Source organism: Tiliqua scincoides, chromosome 5 (genome assembly GCF_035046505.1).
Source record: "Tiliqua scincoides isolate rTilSci1 chromosome 5, rTilSci1.hap2, whole genome shotgun sequence".
NCBI classification, from domain to species: domain Eukaryota; kingdom Metazoa; phylum Chordata; class Lepidosauria; order Squamata; family Scincidae; genus Tiliqua; species Tiliqua scincoides.
The window spans coordinates 104,517,791-104,538,362 of NC_089825.1; the positions used below are offsets into that span (position 1 = coordinate 104,517,791).

The window sequence follows — 20,572 nt, forward strand, 5'->3', positions numbered from 1 at the left end:
ATTGATCGTATTCGTCACAACTTGGATGCCACATTGACAGTGTCTGACAATGTCCCCTTGGCAACTGCTTGTCCTGTGTTGTGGGATTCTTTTCAGCTTGTACAGCCTGAGGATGTGGACAGACTCCTTTGGAGTGTGAGGCCATCAGCCTGCCTGCTCGACCCTTGCCCAGCTTGGCTGATAAGAGCTGCCCGGGGTGGACTGGCTGAGTGGACAGGGAGGGTGGTCAACTCTTCCTTGATGGAGGGGACGTTACCACTCACTTTGAAACGGGCAGTGGTTCGCCCCCTCCTGAAGAAGCCCTCCCTGGATTCCACTGTGTTAGATAACTACCGGCCAGTCTCCAACATCCCGTTTCTGGGCAAGGTAATTGAGCGGGTGGTGGCGTCCCAACTCCAGAGGGTCTTGGATGAAGCGGATTATCTGGATCCTTTTCAATCTGGCTTCAGGCCAGGCTTTGGGACGGAAACCGCCTTGGTCGCCTTGGTGGATGACCTACGCCGGGGACTGGACAGGGGGAGTGCATCCCTGTTGGTCCTGCTGGACCTCTCAGCGACTTTCAATACCATCGACCATGGTATTCTTCTGGGCCGATTGGCCGAGTTGGGAGCTGGAGGCACTGTTTTGCGGTGGTTCCACTCCTACTTGGAGGGTCGGTCCCAGATGGTGGTGCTGGGGGATGCCTGTTCGACACCCTGATCCTTGAGATGCGGGGTGCCACAGGGCTCAATTCTGTCCCCCATGCTATTTAACATCTACATGAAACTGCTGGGAGAGGTCATCCGGGGCTTTGGAGTGGGGTGCCATCAATATGCCGATGACACCCAGCTCTATCTCTCCTTTTCTCTAGACTCCAGGGTGGCGGTTGAGGGCCTGGAGCACTGTCTGGAGGAAGTGAGGATCTGGATGGGGGCTAACAAGCTGAAATTAAATCCGGATAAGACAGAGGCTCTCCTGGTTCGGAAATCCTCGATGCAGGTGCTGGACTATCGGCTTGCACTGAATGGGGTTGCACTCCCTCTGAAGGAGCAGGTCGGCAGCTTGGGGGTCCACCTGGACTCGCAGCTGCTCCTGGATTCCCAGGTGGCGGCTGTGGCTAGGGGGGCCTTCGCTCAGCTTCGGCTGGTGCGCCAGCTGCGGCCGTACTTGGATCGTGCAGACCTGGCCACGGTGATCCATGCCTCGGTGACATCGAGATTAGATTACTGTAACATGCTCTATGTGGGGCTGCCCTTGAAGACGGTTCGGAAACTGCAACTAGTGCAGAATGCGGCGACCCGTGTGGTGACTGGAGGTAGGCGGTTCGACTCTGTCGGTCCACTTCTCCAGCGGCTGCATTGGCTGCCCATTCGTTTCCGGGCCCAATTCAAGGTCCTGGTATTGACCTTTAAAGCCCTATACTGCTCTGGGCCAGGGTATCTCAGAGATCGCCTACTCCCGTACAATCCGGCTCATCCTCTTAGGTCATCAGAGAAGGCCTTTTTACAAGTGCCGCCTCCTAGGGAGGTATGTGGGGCGGCTGCAAGAAATAGGGCCTTCTCAGTAGTGGCACCAACGCTATGGAACTCCCTTCCCCTTGACTTAAGAATGGCTCCCTCTCTTGAGACCTTTCGGCGAGGCCTAAAGACCCTACTGTTTAAACAAGCCTTCTGAGTTCTTGGCCTTTTTAAAATCTTTTTAGCATCTTTTAATATTTTTTACAGGCCTGATTCTTTTATGACTTGCTGCTGCTCTATGCTCTTTTTACCTATTTTTTATTCTGACTGCTGTTTTTTATGATGTGTTAATATGTTTTTATTTGTTTTTAAATTATGTTTTTAATCTGTTGTAAGCCGCCTTGAGTCCCTTCGGGGAGAAAGGCGGGGTAAAAATAGTTGTTGTTATTATTATTATTATTATTATTAATAATAATAATAATAATAATAATAATAATAATAATAATAATAATAATAATAATAATAAGGGGTAGGGAGGGGTTGTTCAGGCACAGGAGGGGGTGGGGGCAGCAGAGCAGGCCTCCAACATGTCCTAACCCCCCTCCTGGGTTTGAAAGAGCTACATGGGCTCCTTAGGCTTGCACCAGTGATTTAGCTGGTGCAGATCCAAGAAACCCCATTGGGAAGGCTGGGGCTCAACACAGGGTAACAGAGCAAATGTTCCCTTATTCTGAGACCTCCCACCTGCTCAGTTTCAGTGCTGGATATGGGGTCAGCAGTGTAACCCCACTGTGCTAGTGCTGAATATGATTGGGCTGCCCAATATATAGTCAAGACATATATATGGGATGCAGAGAAATACCAGAGAGGGGTACTGTTGCAGACAGGAAGGGACTTGAACGAGAATGCAGGCGGATCCTGGGAAGGAGTGCTTACTATTTAGCAGGCTCATCCCTTTCCTGCTCCCTACTTTCCTTTGTTGGACAAGCAGTGGAGTGCTGAGCCTTACAGATCATGAGATCATGCATTTGATCCTGTGAAATGAAGCCCTGGCACAAATTGTTTTCAAATGGTCTTCAAATTCTCTTTAGATGGGGTAGTTTCTAAAGTCAAACTCCACTTGCTTCTTAGTTAATTGCCCAATGGGGAATAAAAGATGCCCGGTATAATTGGCATGAACTCCGTTAACTTTCCACCTTTCAGGTATATTCCTGAGCCTCAACTCTTATTTAATTCTCTACCAAGACTAAACCTTTCTTCCTTTCATAAGAGGACTATGCATCAGCGGAGGTAAACTGGGAACTGGATGGAGAGGTGGTCCAGTTGAAGAGAGTTTATTCTGGGGTTTCTTTCATTCATGAGATGCTTTCAACCTTGGCAGTTTTTCTAATGGTACATATGCAGCTATGCCCTCAGCATCCTCAACCACCATGAGTAGGATCATGTCAGTGGTGGACATGGGTGGTGGAGATGCAGTTCTTTGAACTGAAGAATTTTCTCTTCTGGGACTCTTTCATCACAATATGCCACCTCCTCTAGTTTGAATTGGGGAACATGGCTACAAAGGTTATTTAATGCTGCATGAGTTCCTATGCTCTCAAACTTCAGCAGCTGGCTCCAGTAGTAACTACAAGAGTCAAGTACTTTGCTTCTGTATTTCTTCAATTGCAAACTCAGTTGGGAGTCAAATGAATGGGTGTAGGTACAGAACTTTATTGCTGAGGGGCCTTTATTGCTGAACTTGTTTTTGGAGTCCACTATAGTTGTTTCAGACAAATGCACCAAAAGGGAAAGAAAGGGACTTGGATTCCAATTAGATTCATTATGTGGCTACAAAATGTCCTCTTCACAATAGCTTCCTTGGCACTTTCTTTGAGGAGTTTCAGTCATCAGGTAAACAACCTAATCCCATCAACCCCCCCCCCCCCAAAGCCTACTGCTGCATCCTGTGAAGGGGGGGGATTGAGAGGCTTGAAAGGGATAAGGGACAATATTGTCACTTATCTCCCCCATAAGCCTTTTGACCAGCAGTGTGTCTCCTCAGACCTGCACCAGCTATCTAGCTCAGCCATTTTCAATCAGGCACACTGGTGTGCTGTGGATGGTCTGCAAGTTTTTTGGGGAGGATATTTGTTAGTAGGGCCATGGGGGGGGGAGGTGCGAAACTCTGCTGTCAGCGCAGTGTGCCTTGTCAATCCTCAAAAAATTGGTGATGTGCCTTGACCATTTTTATGCCTTATCAGTGTGCCGCGAGATGAAAAAAGGTTGAAAATCACTGGTCAAGCTGATGAAAGTCTGAGGAGAGAAAGGGGACGGGGGGACTGTTAATAGGGGGGGGATAGGATCTGGCACATGCCATCCGCCAGATCCACCCCCTTCTGCTGCTTCCCTGCCCTGTTCCTCCCCTTCCCGTAATTTCAGCCCCTCCCCACCCCTCCTCTATTTACCGATGACAGCTGCTGCTCCGGAACCCGCCATTGCATGCAACACCTCCACGGCTTCTCCAAGAGCAGGATAGAAGCTCTGTGCTCTTCCATGAGGCTATTTACAATGGACAGGAAGCAAACCCCACTGCCAGAACATCGGTTCCAATGGTTGGGGAGGAAGGTAGGGTTGGGCCATAAATCCATTGTGTTTGCTGGTCTTTTCATGTGCAGCATTTTCACTGTTTATGCTGCTGATACCTGTTGGGCTAACATTTGCCATTAAGGTTCTCTCTTCATTGAAGTTGTTTCTATTTCCCATGTCCTTCAATGCACCAAGCTGGCAGTTTCAAGGGTCATGCATACATGTTTGTGCATATGCATTGATAACACTTGAATTATACACATGCATTCAAACAGTGGTTTATGCCCCAAGATGGAGAGTGATGTGGTAGTGATGGTGTAGACGTGGCCCAACCAATGCTATCCACAACTCTCTTTTTCCCCTAGGTGAAGCAAAATCAATTGACAAGTAACAGAACCATTGGCAAGAAACAGTTTCAGAAGTGAGATCAGATTCTTCACACTTTTAGGTTGCAATCCCATGCAAATTTATTGGGGGGGGGGGTAAGATCAATTGAACTCAGTGGGGCTTCATTTTGAGTAGGCTTGCATAGGATTGCATGGTAATTCTGATGTCTCTTTCTCAGATCAGGTGTTTCCTACACAATGGGACAAAGCAATCAGACAAGCTCCAGAGACTTTGTGTTCCTGGGATTCTCAAATGAGCGCCGGACAAACATATGGCTCTTTGCAGCATTCTTCCCCCTTTACCTTATCGCCCTAGGAGGGAACACGCTCATCATTATCGCAATCCGTATTGACTCACGGCTCAACACACCCATGTACTTCTTCCTCAGCAATTTGTCCTTCCTGGACATCTGCTACACAACAACGGTGGTGCCTCAGTTGCTGGTCCATTTCTGGTCCAGTCACAAAATCATCTCTTTCAGTCAATGCATGGCTCAACTCTATGCATCCTTGTCTCTAGGTGGAATTGAGTTTCTCCTGTTGGCAGCCATGGCCTATGACAGATACGTGGCAGTCTGTCAGCCTTTGCACTACATGGTCATCATGAACAGAGGAGTGTGCATCCAGATGGTGGTGGCTTCTTGGATGGCTGGCTTCCTCAATGGCCTGGTGCAGACTGTGTTCACCATGCACCTTCGCTTCTGTAGCTTTACTGCTATCAATCACTTTGTCTGTGAACTCCTTGCTGTTCTCAAGGTTGCTTGTTCGGACACTTTTGCCAATGAGATTTCCATTTTGGTGACTGGGTTCCTCATACTGCTGATCCCCTGTATTGTGGTGTTGCTCTCCTATGTGTATATCATCAGTGCCATCCTGCGCATCCACTCTTCCAAGGGCCGCCAGAGAGCCTTCTCCACCTGTACTTCTCATCTAACAGTGGTCACCCTCTGCTATGGCACTGCTATGTTTGCTTACCTGAGACCTAAATCCAAAACTTCCTCCAACCAGGACAAGATTCTGACTGTTATCTATGCTGTGGTCACTCCCATGCTCAATCCTATCATATATAGCCTACGGAACAAAGAGGTTAAAGGAGCTTTGTCTAAAGCCATAAGGAAAAGTATCCTCTCAGAAAGTAAATGACACAGAGCCCAATCCTGGGCTCGTCGCACCAGCCTTACACCGGTGCTGGGTAGTGCAAATGTGCCATAAGGCATGCCTGTAACACTTAGCGCTGGGTCAGCACTGGCACTGCCCCAGTGTCAATCCGCAGTGAGCCAAATGTGAGCCACAAGTCAGCTGCACACTGCCCGGACTGGTGCTGAGCCAGCACCAGTGCTAACCTGGCACTGAGTTTCATGGGCATGCCTTATGGCGAAATAGTTGGCACAGACTTGAGAAGCCCCATTATGGGGCTTGGAGCTTTCCCTGGCGGAAGGGGATGAAAGTCCCCTTCCTCTGAGAAGATCTCCAGCTGCTTCCCCATGCCTGCTGGATGTAAGGTAACCATTTTGGCACCTCTGCTCAAGTGGGCGCCAGGGAGCTTAGGATTGGGCTATCATTCCTTAATGTTTACACCAGTAGGATTGCACATAGCTGGTAGAGGTTATGACTTTGACTTCATGAGACTAATGGTTGATTTACCCATGTATATACATGGGCTGTAATCCTATGTCTCCTTTCCTTGAAAGTAAGTCCCATTGGCTTCCGTAAGACATATTTTGCATAGACAATAGGATTGTCCTGCAGAGAAGAGCCCGGAGTTATGGACATCCTTGAAAAGATATTGTACTGTTTTTTGGAGTTCATGGAGAGAGGACATTAAAGAAAGTTGAACAGTCTTTCCCCGCATCTTGAAGTCTTCCATGCTGTGCTATATAGCACTAAAGGGACCCAGTTGTGGACCGACTGGCACTTTTTGCTAAAGCTCAGGTGAAGGTTCTGGAAAAAGAGCAAATAAAAGATGTTCTACTCCCCTTATTTCCCTGTTCTGAAATCACAACACATCGTACCCCCCCTCTACCACTGCACTAATTCCGACCTCAGGGTTCTGTACATTGTTAAGGCTGGAACCATTTGATTTATTTTCATATTTTAAAAGTTTCTTAACAATCCTCAACGTTTCCTACAACGAGGAAATCACTGAGCATCCATATTCACTGGGCCATTATTAGTTGTTTTTTTTTAAATTTTTTTTTTATTTTTAAATTAAGCTTCACATTTCATTTCAAATAGACTAAACAGAAGCTGCTTAGAATAATTCTTAATAATTATAAAACTTTGTTTAAATGAGCTACATCTGTTGAGTTTCATGCATTCCTTTGCTAATAAGCTGCAGATAGTCAGATATGCAGTTCTACGCAAAGAAGTAATTACAGTTGGTTATAATTAGCCTTACAACTTTCATAAAAAAACGTATGCTTACTTGTAATAATAATAATAATAATAATAATAATAATAATAATAATAATAATAATAAACTTTATTTATATCCCGCCCTTCTCCCCAAAGGGACCCAGGGCAGCTCCAAAGGGACCCAGGGCGGCTTTTTATAATACAGGTATTTCTATACCGCCTTTCTTGGTCCTCAGATTTCTCCTCAGACTTTATTCAAGGCAGTTTACATAGGCAGGCAATTTAAATCCCCGTAGGGATTTTTACAATTTGAAAGATGGTTTCTATCTTTCAAGAAACCACAACATTCAGGTGTTTCTTTCTTGATCTGGTCGCACATTCTGGCCTCCATCCTCCCACGCTCAGAGCAGATGGAATTGCTCGGCTCAGCTTGTCAGCTGCTTCTAGGTCGCACGGTGCCGGTGGCCTCGAACTGGCAACCTTCGGATGTTATCTTCAGGCAAATGGAGGCTCAACCCTCTAGACCAGACCTCCTTCCCAATCAATGTATACTTACTTGAAAGCAAGTCTGACATCACAATCCTATGCTTACCGTATACCAGTGCAACAGCTGCTGTGCCAGCAGCACAAAAGATAGGGATACTGGTGGGAAGGCCTGCTCCATTCCATCTGTGCTAGGGCAAGGAGGAACGCATACTGCAGCAGGTAGGAGCTGCTCAGATCAGTGCACGGGCAGGTGAAGGGTGGGAGAAAGGCAGAGGGGGTATAATGGGGTGGAGGAAGGGACATGGATGGACAGGTCCCAGGAGGGGGCCGGAATCAGCGACAACCACTGTATCCTATCCCCCTTCCTGGGCCTGAAATCCTGACACTGCTCAACTCAAACTTGTGCCAGCTATTTAGCAGGTGCAGGTCTGAGTAGACCCATCATGTAGGCTAGGACTTCCCCTAGGGCAAGAGAACAAATCTCAATAATTCTGTTCAACTTCTAGCATAGGATGCAACAGGGCTGTACTGCAACACTGCTGGTTAGGATTGGGCTGTAACTTTAATGGAGTTTACCACTTAAAAAATGCGCCAGAGCATTAGCTTGCACAAATCAAAAGAAAGAAAGAAAGAAAGAAAGAAAGAAAGAAAGAAAGAAAGAAAGAAAGAAAGAAAGAAAGAAAGAAAGAAAGAAAGAAAGAAAGGCAGAGTAGTTGAAAAAGAGGGGATAGGATCTGGTACATGCCATTGCTGTGAGATCCACCCCCTTCCTCTGCCTCTCTGCCCCTGTTCCTCCACTCCCCACTCAGTTTTGCCCATCCCCACCCATCCCCACTGCTGCCTTGCATTGTCCCATCGGACACAGCGGAGTCCGTTGCTGAGGTTGCAGCAGTCCTTACCAAATGGCTGCGGAAGGCGCACTGCATGCTCCATTGGTTGTCATTTTGCAATGGCGGAACTCTGTCCTGTGTCACAAACCCTTACATGCGACAGCCTGCCCTTGCATAGGATTAATTTAGGGCCCAATCCTGACGCTGCCTAGTGCCATCAGAACCAGCATTCTGACTCTGCTAGGCACTTAATGGCTATCACAAAGACAACACTCCAGAGTGAATGGACAGGCCACTATCATAAGTAGTAAGTGTCTGGCTTTGAACGGCAGTGGCTATGGGAGAGGAAGGATCAGGACTGAGAAGAGGTCAGTTTTGGCAACAGTCACACCCAAACCTAACCTTTTCCTGGGTTTGATCCATCCAATTAAAAAAAAAACAAATGAGCAAAACCAGTCAGATGTAATACTCTAGGTCAGTGGTTCCCAAACTGTGGGTCAGGACCTGATTTTTGGTGATGGGTGAAAGGGTGATGGAAGGATCAGACAACTAATTGCCTCAAGCCCTGAGGCTATTCAAAAATAAGATACTGTAGATGTTAATTCCCCTGCAAAGAGCTGGGCTCCTGCAGTTTGCAAACGTGTGTCAATATAGGCAGATAACTGTTTTAGGGTCTTTTTTCTGGTTATTATAAATGAAATATTATTTCTTTCTAGACCTCTATTTTTTTTTGCTGGTAAAACCTAAGTGGGTCCCAATAGTGTCCTGTTTAAAAAGTGGGTCCCAGTGCTAAAGGGTTTGGGAACCACTAGTCTACAAGCTCATAAAAACTTGAACTGCTTATTCAAATACATAGTAGTTAATCACATGTGGCCCTAAAGACAACAAAATGACCTGGAGAAGTGGAAGAATCCCAAAGTGTCTTCAGAGTCTTTGGTTGCTCCCATTTCTCATCTATTACCCAGGTTGCTTCCTGCTTAATTGCGCAATGGGGAACATGAGATCTTTGTATTCTGTCACTCGTACTCAAGCTCAATACAGCACCTGCATTATAAAAACATACTCTGGGGGAAGACAAAAATATATTCCGTGTGGAAACTTTCATTCCTTTTGGAGACGGAAGAGAAGAGGTAGGCTCTTCTGGTGGATATTATGGATCTTCAATGACAGAAATTGCATTCCTGCAATGCTTTACTAACAAGATGCAATGTATTTATTTCTAGCTCCGCCAGGAAAAAGAAAAGCTTCTGTCATGATGTAGACAAAAATATTTTCTGTACTTCCTGCAAAGCAAGATTCATGAAGACTAAACTGAATTGACTGTGTGGACAATCTAGAACTTGAGTTACTTTACTGCTGAGGGTGATCTGGATCCAACAACTGCTGTTTCAGATAGCAGGGGAAACAGAGAAAACTAGATGTCCATTATATTCAGTATCTGATTCTAGAATGATCTCCAAACAGATAAATCAAGAGCCATGACCCCACTCTGTTTTCAACAGATGCAGGCAGAAAAATGACCACTCAACAGTGTAAGGGAGAGAGTAATGTTTAGAAAATTATTTTAATTAGGGCTGTGCTGAATTCTCACCCAAAGAGTTTGAGAGGCCCACAAAGTGATACTGGAGGTCAGTAAAACACCAAAGCAATGGGGACACTCTCTCATTGGGGACTGGAGAACAGTGCAGGAGTGATACCTTGGATCAATGCATGCTCTCCATAATGGGCTTCTTCATCAGGGCAAACTGAAGCTCACAGAAAACTTGCAAAACAACTATTTGAAATCCTGGCCTCTTAATTCTGCAAAGCTGATTTCTTGATCTCCACTCAAGCATTAGTCACAAGATGGGACAACACAATCAGACAAGGATCAGAGAAGTTGTGTTGCTCGGGTTCTCCGGAGAACAAAGCATCAACTTATGCATCTTTGCTGTGTTCCTCTTTGCCTACCTTATCACCATAGTTGGGAACACCCTCATCATCATCACCATCCTCATTGACCCACGACTCAACACACCAATGTATTTCTTCCTGTGCAATTTGTCCTTCCTGGATATTTGTTACACAACCAGTGTGGCACCTCAGTTGCTCACCCATCTCTGGACAAATCGCAAGACCATATCTTTCAATCGTTGCATGACTCAGCTCTACATTGCTTTGTCCCTGGGTGGCACTGAGTTTCTCCTGCTGGCAGCCATGGCATATGACAGATATGTCGCTGTCTGCCATCCCTTGCATTACATGGTCATCATGAGCAGAAGAAAGTGCATTCAGATCGCGTTGGCTGCCTGGATGGGTGGCTTCTTCAATGCAGTGGTGCAGACCGTGTTCACCACGAACCTTCACTTCTACTGTTTCAACAGCATCAACCACTTTACTTGTGAAATTCTGGTTGTTATCAAGTTGGCTTGTTCATTCACTTTTGTCAATCACATTATATTTCTGGTAGCGGGAGTCATTGTGCTGATGATTCCATTTGTTGTGGTGCTTCTCTCCTATGTGTATATAATCAGTGCCATCCTACGCATCAGGTCTTCTCAAGGCCGGAAGAGAGCTTTCTCAACCTGTTCTTCTCACTTAACTGTGGTCAGCCTCTGCTTTGGCACAGTCATCTTTGCTTATGGGAGACCAAGAGCGAACACTTCACCCAACCAGGACAAGATTCTGACTGTCATCTATTCTGTGCTTACGCCCATGCTCAACCCTATCATCTACAGTCTTAGGAATAAAGAAGTAAAGAGAGCCTTGAGTAACTTTGTAAGAAAAGCTTTCCTTTTGGAAAAGTCATAATGTTTTTGTTAATTTGTGATCTCTTTGTGTAATTTTTGTAAATTGTTTTTAGTAGACAAAGGGCTAATTCACACAACTGTGTATGACATACTTATTAACTCAGGGTTTGATAAGTGGCACCTGAATGCATGACTCGACTTCATGACAAAACATCAAAGAAACGGTGTTTAAAACCAATGACAGTACTGAACCTGAATGTTTATTGGGATGGGACAACCCATGGACAGTCCAATCCTTGTAGGCTACCCCTGTACACACCATAACCACTGGCTCCTGGTGTTGCAGAGAGTGCTGTAAGGCACTCTGGCATGGCAGTGAGAGCCTGGGTCCAGTACTGAGGCCAGCACTGGTTGGTGCAGGTTCTCAGTGCTGCAAAGATGACCGGATGGCACTGCTGCACCTCCAGCCAGTGTTAAGCTTATCCAGCACCTTGTGGAGGACCTGGCCCAGGACTGGGGTGGAAACGGTGGCAGACTCTGCCACCAAATCCAATGGTCCCTCCTGTGCTGGGAAACCCGACATGGTCTCCTACACCACTCAAAGGCAGGTCCAGATCCAAGTAGACTCATCAGGCCACCATAGATTGACATGGGGTAAGGGAATGTTTGTTCCCTTACTCTGTGGAGAACTGCAGCTGTTTCTTACGCCCATAGGATTTCAGCACCCTATCAGATTTCAGGGCCACCTTGATGTTAGGGAATCCTAGAACCGAACCCTTAGTTACCATTGAAAATGGAGTTGGTAGGCTATGTGCTAAATATGATAAGTTTATTAAGAAAAGGAAAGTGAATTGAACAAAAAATGGAAATTGAGGAAAGAATTGCTTCCAGTTGAGTTGGAGGAAAAAAAAAATCATGTTTAAACCTGGAAATCTTAATACAATGGAATGCAGTTAGCAGTAGTGCATTAGCAGTAGTAGAGTGGGAGCTTTAAAAGAAACAAACAAGCAAAACATCAATGCAGTTGTAGGAAGGGGCAAATTTTTCAGAGGTAGTTTGGGTGAGGGTGGGGGTGAACAAGAAAATAAATCTATTCTCTAAACACTTCTATCTAGGAATATAGTCCATCCTGGCAAGATACTTACATTGCCCCAGGACCTCTGTCCATCTGCATTTACTCGGTTGTAAGTGTGCCTTCCATGAACCAGCAGCTTGTTCCAATGGCAGACCAGCTGAAAATGCCTCCCCAGTTGTGTACAGGAGTTTCTGTCACCTACATTTGGAGATGTTATGGGGTTTCCTGATTGGAGAATGCACAACCATTTGGGTACCCCAGCTAATGTTGGTGCTGGTGGGTTTGTGGATGTTAATCCCAGCAGGAGGCTTGAGTAGGATCTCTTGTCTTCAAATGACCCCAAAAAGAAAATCTACATGTTACGTTTTAGGGACTAGCCTCCTGGGAGCACCCCACGATAATGCCAGGCAATATCTTCGAGAGGTCACAGTTTCTCAGAAGCCTCTAGAAGGCCAAATGTCCATAATAGCTAAAACACGCCCCCCCCCCCCCCGCAAATAAGGAAGAAAAACAGGGTATTCATCACAAGATTGATCTGAGATTTTATTTTTGTCACAAGATGCTTTCTTGTGTAGTGGTGGCTTGGTAGGACAACCAAGTATTGTGCATTTATAGCTATAACCTTTCATCTTCAACCACACCATTGTCTACTTCAAAAGATAGCTTTGCTTCTGTGCATCCTGCACTCTCTGCTCTATAAGGAGTAAATAAAATGACTGTGTGGATACTCTGGCACTGAAGGACTTTTCTGATGGTCTTGCAGGGGAAGAAATTCTTGCCGTTTCAGATTACAAGTGCAAATAGACCATAGCGGAAGCAGAGAGATGGGCAGCCCAATCCCATGGTGCTGTGGCACCCAGGGGTACAGCAACACTGAAATGGCCACTGCTATATTCTATGAGCCGGGGCAGCCGCTGGAGTCTCCTCAGGGTAAGGGAACAGTTGTACCCCATGTTGAGCTATGTGGTGGACAATGAGTCTCTTCAAAGCTGTTTAATCCTATGCCCCCTCCCAAGCCTGAAAGGCCGACATAGGCCTCCTCAGTTCTGCGCCCACTAAATAGTGAGTGTTCAGGACTGAGGGGGCCCATGTCAGCCTTTCAGGCTCGGAAGGGGGCATAAGATTCGGCTGCAGCCACTGCCTCCATCCCTATCCCCCTCTGGGCCCAAATTCACCCCTTGGTCTACTCCTTCTCCACCCAGCTGTGCCCTCCCCCCTCCCTCCCCATCCCAAGAAACCTCACCACTGATTGGCAGGAACACACCGATCTCGGGTGATACAAATCCTAGTGACGCCATTGAGTGCAGAACTGAAGGGGCCCATGTTAGCCTTTTAGTCTCAGGAGGGGGCATAGGATTCAGTTGCAGCCTCTGCCTCCATCCCTACCCCCTCTGGGCCCAAATTCACCCCTTGGTCTACTCTCCCTCCACCCAGCTCTGCCCTCCCCCCTCCCTCTCCATCCCAAGAAACCTCACCACCAACTGGCAGGAACACCTACCGGCCAGTGCTCTTGCAGCACGTCTTTCCAGCGCTGGCAAGCTTACAGGCACCAGTGACATGTCTTACTGCACTCACATGACAGAGGTTGCCAGGGCAGCATGCCAGCCACTGGCCCTACCCTGGCAAAGGATCAGGCCCCAACACACCAATCCTATCTAGGTTTTTTGAAAATGGAAAAAAATTCCAATTTAGCATCCCTTCTGGAAGAATCCTATTTTAGTTTTTGACCAATGCACCCATGTTACAACATCTTAGAAGGGATGAGAGAGGATAAGGAACCTGTGCAACACTATCTAATTGATTAGTCAACCATACTTTGCACCTCTAATTGAAAGAATCTTATTTTTTTCCATAAGAACACAAGAACATAGGAAGAGCCTCGCTGGATCAGGCCAAAGGCCCATCTAGTCCAGCTTCCTGTATCTCACAGTGGCCCACCAAATGCCCCAGGGAGCACACAAGACAACAAGAGACTTGCATCCTGGTGGTGGCGGCGGCAGTGTATTTTAGCCATGATGCAATCAAGTACATGCTTTTTTACAATGGGGCAAGCACTGCCCTTCATGGGGCAAGCACTGCCCTTCTATTCATCACTATAGAACAGGGAAGTGTTATGTCTCATTCAACTCTAAATGAATTGTTTCATTTCATTCAGTGCACTGGAGAGCTGTCATAACCCCAAGTGGCCCTCAGATTGTTCTAACTTCAATTCCAGAGTAATTGCCCAACAGAGAATATGGTATGGTTTGTGCTCAGACTCAGTTAATTGCATGCATATTATAGAAACTCCAAATGTTCTCAAATATCATCCATGATGAAGCTTTCCTTCCTTCTGCAGGAGGACTACACATCAGTAGAGGTGCTCTGTGAGGTAAAGATGGGTCCCAAGAAAGAACTTGATTTTTGCGATTCTTTCATTGCAAGGTTCTTTATTTCCTAGCTCTAGTTTCACAGGGCAATTAATCCGGTTATCTCAAGGTGCATACAGACGTATGTCTGCAGGTCCTGCAGGTTGAGCCTCACAAGCCCTGACAGCCTAGGCAAGGGGTTCACCTGCCTGCATCTTGAAGCTGGTCAGGCACCATGGAAGCGATTCAGACTCACCCCTCACCTTGCTGCCTTGGATGGACACCAAGCCAAATCCCTACCTACCCTGCCCTGCACGTATCCTACCCCAAGATCAGCAGTGAACAGACCTTACCTGGGGCATAAAACCGCTTCACCCCTCACCAGTTTGAGGTAGGCTAAAAACAGTCATCTAAGGGCTAATGAAGGTTAAAATTTCAGTATTTGCTGAGACTGTTTATGACCATGATTTAAAAAAAAAAAATTATACTTGTTTCCTGCTGCTGCTGATTTTCTCTGTGTAACTCGCCCAGGTCATTTCAGCCCTAATGTTCATATTGTCATCCAGGAGTTTGGAGTGAGGTGTCATCAATATGCTGATGACACCCAGCTCTATCTCTCCTTTCCTCCAGACTCCAGGGTGGCGGTTGAGGGCCTGGAGCGCTGTCTGGAAGCAGTGAGGATCTGGATGGGGGCTAACAAGCTGAAATTAAATCCGGATAAGACAGAGGCTCTCCTGGTTCGGAAATCCTCGATGCAGGTGCTGGATTATCGACTTGCTCTGAATGGGGTTGCACTCCCTCTGAAGGAGCAGGTTCGCAGCTTGGGGGTCCTCCTGGACTCGCAGCTGCTCCTGGATTCCCAGGTGGCGGCTGTGGCTAGGGGGGCCTTTGCTCAACTTTGGCTGGTGCGCCAGCTGCGACCGTACTTGGATCGTGCAGACCTGGCCACGGTGATCCATGCCACGGTGACATCGAGGTTAGATTACTGCAACGCGCTCTATGTGGGGCTGCCCCTGAAGACGGTTCGGAAACTACAATTAGTACAGAATGCAGCGGCCCGTGTGGTCACCGGAGCCAGGCGGTTTGACTCTGTCAGCCCGCTTCTCCGGGGGCTACATTGGCTGCCCATTCGTTTCCGGGCCCAATTCAAGGTGCTGGTTTTGACCTTTAAAGCCCTATACTGCTCTGGGCCAGGATATCTTAGAGACCGCCTACTCCCGTACAATCCGGCTCGTCCTCTCAGGTCATCAGAGAAGGCCTTTTTGCAAGTGCCGCCTCCCAAGGAGGTCCGGGGGGCGGCTGCAAGAAATAGGGCCTTCTCGGTAGTGGCACTAACATTATGGAACTCCCTTCCCCTTGATTTGAGAATGGCTCCCTCTCTTGAGAGTTTTCGGCAAAGCCTGAAAACACTGTTGTTTAAACAAGCCTTCTGATTTCTGGCCTTCTTAACTTTTTTATACATCTTTTAGTTTTACAGGCTTGATTCCTCGGTGATCTGCTCTTTTACTCTTTTAATCTGACTACTGTTTTTATGGCCTCTGTAGTGTGTTTTTAAATGTTTTAAATTGTTTTTTTAATATATTGTTAGCCGCCCTGGGTCCCGTTAGGGAGAAGGGCGGGATAAAAATAAAGTTTTTTTATTATTATTATTATTATTATTATTATTATTATTATTATTATTATTATTATTATTATTATTATTATTATTATTGTCCATCCCTTTGACCTTTTAAAAAGTACAGAATATAAACCTGTCAATCCAATTGCTTATATTGCTTGCCATAGATATTAGACTGGTTTTGTGTGCTTGTGTCTGAGCTCTTCTGTTTGAAATTGTAGCACATGAAAATGATTTGGCAACAGCAACACATGATACAACTCAACACATGATACACACGATACAACTATTAATTTCAAGGTGACATTTTAATCAGAAGTCTCCAAAAGAAATCTCACAGAGCTTCTAGGGCAGCGATTATCAACCATTTCGTTTCACGGCATACTTACAAGGCACTGAAATTGTCAAGGCACACCATCACTTTTTTGACAATGGGTAAAGCACACTTTGCTGCCCCTACTGGCCCTACTAGATCTCCTAATGGCCATACTAATAAATGACCCTTCCAAAACTCCACAGCACACCTATGGACCATCTGTGACTCACCAATGTGCCGTGGCACAGTGGTTGAAAATCTCTGTCCTGGGGAGGTTCATGTTGATAATAAATGTGTGCATTAGATAAGGTAAGATTAGATTAGATTAGATAAGATTAGATTAGATTAGATTAGGTAAGAGGCAACGGAACAGCCACCAGGTAGATGGGACTCGTCAGCCTGGGAAGGCAGCTCATCTAAGAGAAGGAAAACTCTGATTCCAAACCTCCACTGCCTTGTGGCTACATCCAGTTATGGAAAAGGCTTCAGGAGTCAACCTCGAGGCAAAATCCGGAGCCGGAGTCCCTGAGGCAGTTCATGGCTGAACACAGTCACGTTCTGGCAACTCCTGCGACGTCGCTGGAACCAACCGTATTGGCCTCTGCCTTTCCATTGGACCATTTCAGCGACGTGGAGAGAGGGGATTTGCTGCATGGGAAACAGTCTATCCTCCATATCTACTTTACCCAGGCTTTGTGCACTGGAGAGGACACTGTTCCAGAACACTATTCAGAGCGTGATACCATAGTCTTCCGAGACTGAAGGATGCCAACAGCAGCTTGCAGCTTGCATTAGATATGTTTTGGACTTAGACCTACTAGGCATGTGCAGAACACTTTGAGAAGTGTTCCTTAGTTCTATAAACATTATATTTACTTCAAAAAAATAATTCCTGAGACATTTAATTTGAGAAACCTTCACAATCACATAGATATGTTGCTTAATGAGAACTTTGGAAGCAACTCTGGTGTGCACTCTACTAACCCTTAAAGTCAGCAGTCTAAGTCCTGGGGGGGGGGAAGTCCTCTGGTTTGATGATGACTTTTGCCTAGACTCTAGAACCATCTCAAGCACTGTGCCTCTGTTATTAACACTTCCTTTGGATGAAACTTTTTCAAACGCACTGCACAGTTAAAAATTTCCCACCAATTCTACATGATAAACACTGAAAAACTGCAGAAACATTAATTTGAAGCTTTGGTTGGAATTCTTCGTGATAATGGTTTCTTTGTCACAGTTCCAACATGGTCTACCTGATGGGACAGCACAATCAAACAATTACCAGAGAATTTGTGTTCCTGGGATTCTCCAGAGACCGAAGCACTAACGCCTGTCTCTTCGTAGTGTTCCTCTCTGTGTACCTGTTCACCCTAGCAGGCAATACACTCATCATTATTGCCATTCGTGTAGACCCCCGACTTAACGCACCCATGTACTTCTTCCTGAGTAATTTGTCCTTCCTGGATATCTGCTATACAACCAGTGTGGCTCCTCAGTTGCTGGTCCATTTACTGACCAGCCACAAGATCATCTGTTTCCACTGTTGCATGACTCAGCTCTGTGTATCTTTGTCTCTTGGTGGCACTGAATTTATCCTACTGGCAGCCATGGCCTATGATAGATACGTGGCTGTCTGCCATCCCTTGCATTACATGGTTGTCATGAGTAGAAGGCTATGCATCCAGTTTGTGCTATTGTCCTGGACGATTGGCTTCCTTAATGGTGTGGTGCAGACTGTGTTCACTGTACGGCTTCACTTCTGTGGCTTCAACATCATCAACCACTTTGCGTGTGAACTCCTGGCTCTTATTAAGATTGCCTGTACAGATACATCTGCCAATGAGATATCAATCTTGGTGACAGGGGTTCTGATACTGCTGATCCCCTGTATTGTGGTGATGCTCTCCTATGTTTATATTATCAGCGCCATCCTGCGCATTCGCTCATCTGATGGCCGTCAGAGAGCCTTTTCCACATGTACCTCTCACCTCACTGTGGTCATTCTCTGCTATGGCACAGCTATCTTTGCATACCTGGGCCCAAAAGGCAACATTTCATCCAATCAGGACAAGATAGTTGCTGTCTTCTATAGCGTGATTACCCCCATACTCAACCCAATCATCTACAGTCTTAGGAACAAGGAAGTCAAAGCAGCTTTGGCTAAATCTGTAAGGAATACTATCCTGTTGGGGGGAAAGTGATCATTTTGTGAATTGCTATCCTTTTGGTAAGGTGGCAGAATTTGGAATCTACCTGGAGGTGTTGACATTGTATACATTCTTGTATATTTCTTGATTACTTTGCATATGCTGATTGCTTGCTGAATGCAGAAACTGACTCCATTAAATGTTTAATGTTTTGAGATGGAATGAAAAAGTTATGTGTGGTAATACTGTATATGTAAATATCTGGTTCACAGCTGTTCACAGATGTTGCACTTTATTATAAAGCTTGTAAGCTGCCTTGGTCATTTGCTTTGGCATGGGAAAGGTATGATATAAATTTCTTAAATAAATACACAATAAATGCTGCTTTGGATTTGACTTTTCAGTCATTATACAATGAATAGGCATGAATTTACAGATATGAATGATTCTCCAGGCAAATTGACCTGCTTAGCTTTGACATAGGTTGGTTGATGCTCTTATCACCAATGCCCCATCTAAGGTACCCTTGAAGTGTTTTTTTTTTTTTTTTTTTTTTTTTTTTTTTTTTTTACGAAAGCAGAGCTTTGTATATATGGACTCTTTTCAGAAATCAGGACATAAGAAGTACTTACAAGTGAAGGGGATTCATATTTCTTTAGACCCAAGTTGGACCCAAGTGGGGGGAAGCTCCCATTCAATGTTCCTGTCAGCACTGAGTAGAGCTTTCCTAGCTTGAATGCAAGGGGGGAGGAAATCGACACTTCCTTGTCCCACCTCCCTAAAATCATTTCTGCTGTGTTATAGTAGTGCTAAAGGGCTTATGTTCAGCACTGGCCACCAACCATAAACATGCAAGTTTAATTGATATATTGGGGGGATAGTGTAATGGGAAGCGTGATCTTCCATTCCTTTTATATTCATTAAATCTCTCAAAAAGTGGACAGAGAGAGTCTTCTAACTTCATATTGTAACTCCTCTGAAGAACCATTGCTCCATACCCGGAATAACAGTTGCTGTAGGCTTATACCATAGTCTTTTGAGACTGGAGGTTGCCAACCATACCCAGAGTATCATACATTTTGTAGAAACATGCAAATCAACTTTCCCCCTTCCTTCCTCATTCCAAAGGAGAAGCTCACAGGATACACATGATATCTTAATGATCTTCACAAAGACCTCCAGCAAGAGATTATCTTACGTTCTTCATATTTACTCTTATGGTTATCAATTGTTGAGCAGTCACATGGCACCCTGCTTCATCTCGCAAAACCAATGAAGTTGCAAGGGGCTGTTTCATTTGACCACCTTGCTCTAGTGCAGAGATTCACAAACTTTCAGGGATAGTTTGGGATCTGGTAAGTGTTTTCAGGGGTGGGGAGGGGGTGGCAAAGCAATCTCCAGGATCATGCCGCCAACAGGAATGAAAGAGTTGTGTTTTTTGTTTTGTTTTGTTTTTTTAGCTATGGGATGCTGAGCTCTCCAGAGAGTCCTGGGAGCCCGAGACCCCCTCTGCAGGCCTCCCTGTGCCTCCAGACTTTTGCAAAAAGGGGAAAAAAAGTTAATGAAATATTGTGTTTCATGTCAGGAAGCAGTGAACTGGTGCAACCCGAAATAGTTCTCAAATGGTTTTTCTAACTTAAAACCCAAATTACATCTAGCTTAATTGCCCAATGGGGAATATGAAATGCTTTGTGCTGAAAATCAATTAACTTTCTACATTGTATGTAAATTCCCGGAACTTCAAAATGTTCTCAAATACCTTACATGAAGAAAACTGCCTGCCTTCTGCATGAGGATTACTCATCAGTAGAGGTGCACTATGAGGTGAAAATGGATCCTAGAGAAGAACTTGATTTTTGTGATTCTTTCATTGCAAGATGCTTTCTTTTCTAGTTCCAGCTTTTGAGGACAATAAAAATGGTTATCTCATGGTGAGGTGCCCTCAGTCTCCAGCAGTTTATTTCAGCAGAGAAGTACTTTGCTTCCGTAGGTCTCCCACAACAAACTCAGTACTTTGTCAATGAGGGCCCAATCCTATCCAACTTTCCAGTGTCGATGAAGCAAAAATGCAGCCCTGAGGTAAGAGAACAAATGGTTCATTACCTTGAGGAGGTTGGCAGAGCTGGGCGGAGGGAGGGTAGACCAAGGGGTGACTGCCCCCTCACCGCAGGATGTAGTATACGCCCCATTGGCACATCACTAGAAAGTTGGATAGAATTGGACCCTGAGCTGACAGTAAGATTGTACAGCTGATATTGCTAGAGGAGTAAATGGCTGC

The 20,572-nt window shown here is 45.6% G+C and overlaps 3 protein-coding genes across 3 annotated transcripts; all 3 read left to right on the forward strand.

Annotated features, from left to right (window-relative positions):
* The first annotated feature begins 4,588 nt into the window (after positions 1-4,588).
* On the forward strand, positions 4,589-5,533 carry LOC136652840 (olfactory receptor-like protein OLF3). The gene has a single exon (XM_066629768.1). It carries the CDS (start codon positions 4,589-4,591, stop codon positions 5,531-5,533), a length of 945 nt encoding a protein of 314 aa, XP_066485865.1.
* Positions 5,534-9,906: 4,373 nt separating this feature from the next.
* Positions 9,907-10,851, forward strand: LOC136652841 (olfactory receptor-like protein OLF3). The gene has a single exon (XM_066629769.1). It carries the CDS (start codon positions 9,907-9,909, stop codon positions 10,849-10,851), a length of 945 nt encoding a protein of 314 aa, XP_066485866.1.
* Positions 10,852-17,403: 6,552 nt separating this feature from the next.
* On the forward strand, positions 17,404-18,348 carry LOC136652842 (olfactory receptor-like protein OLF3). The gene has a single exon (XM_066629770.1). It carries the CDS (start codon positions 17,404-17,406, stop codon positions 18,346-18,348), a length of 945 nt encoding a protein of 314 aa, XP_066485867.1.
* The last annotated feature ends 2,224 nt before the right edge of the window (positions 18,349-20,572 follow it).

Excerpts from the sequence above, each read along its gene's own strand:
- LOC136652840 (XM_066629768.1), top strand. The coding sequence starts at position 4,589 with ATGGGACAAAGCAATCAGACAAGCTCCAGAGACTTTGTGTTCCTGGGA.
- LOC136652841 (XM_066629769.1), top strand. The coding sequence starts at position 9,907 with ATGGGACAACACAATCAGACAAGGATCAGAGAAGTTGTGTTGCTCGGG.
- LOC136652842 (XM_066629770.1), top strand. The coding sequence starts at position 17,404 with ATGGGACAGCACAATCAAACAATTACCAGAGAATTTGTGTTCCTGGGA.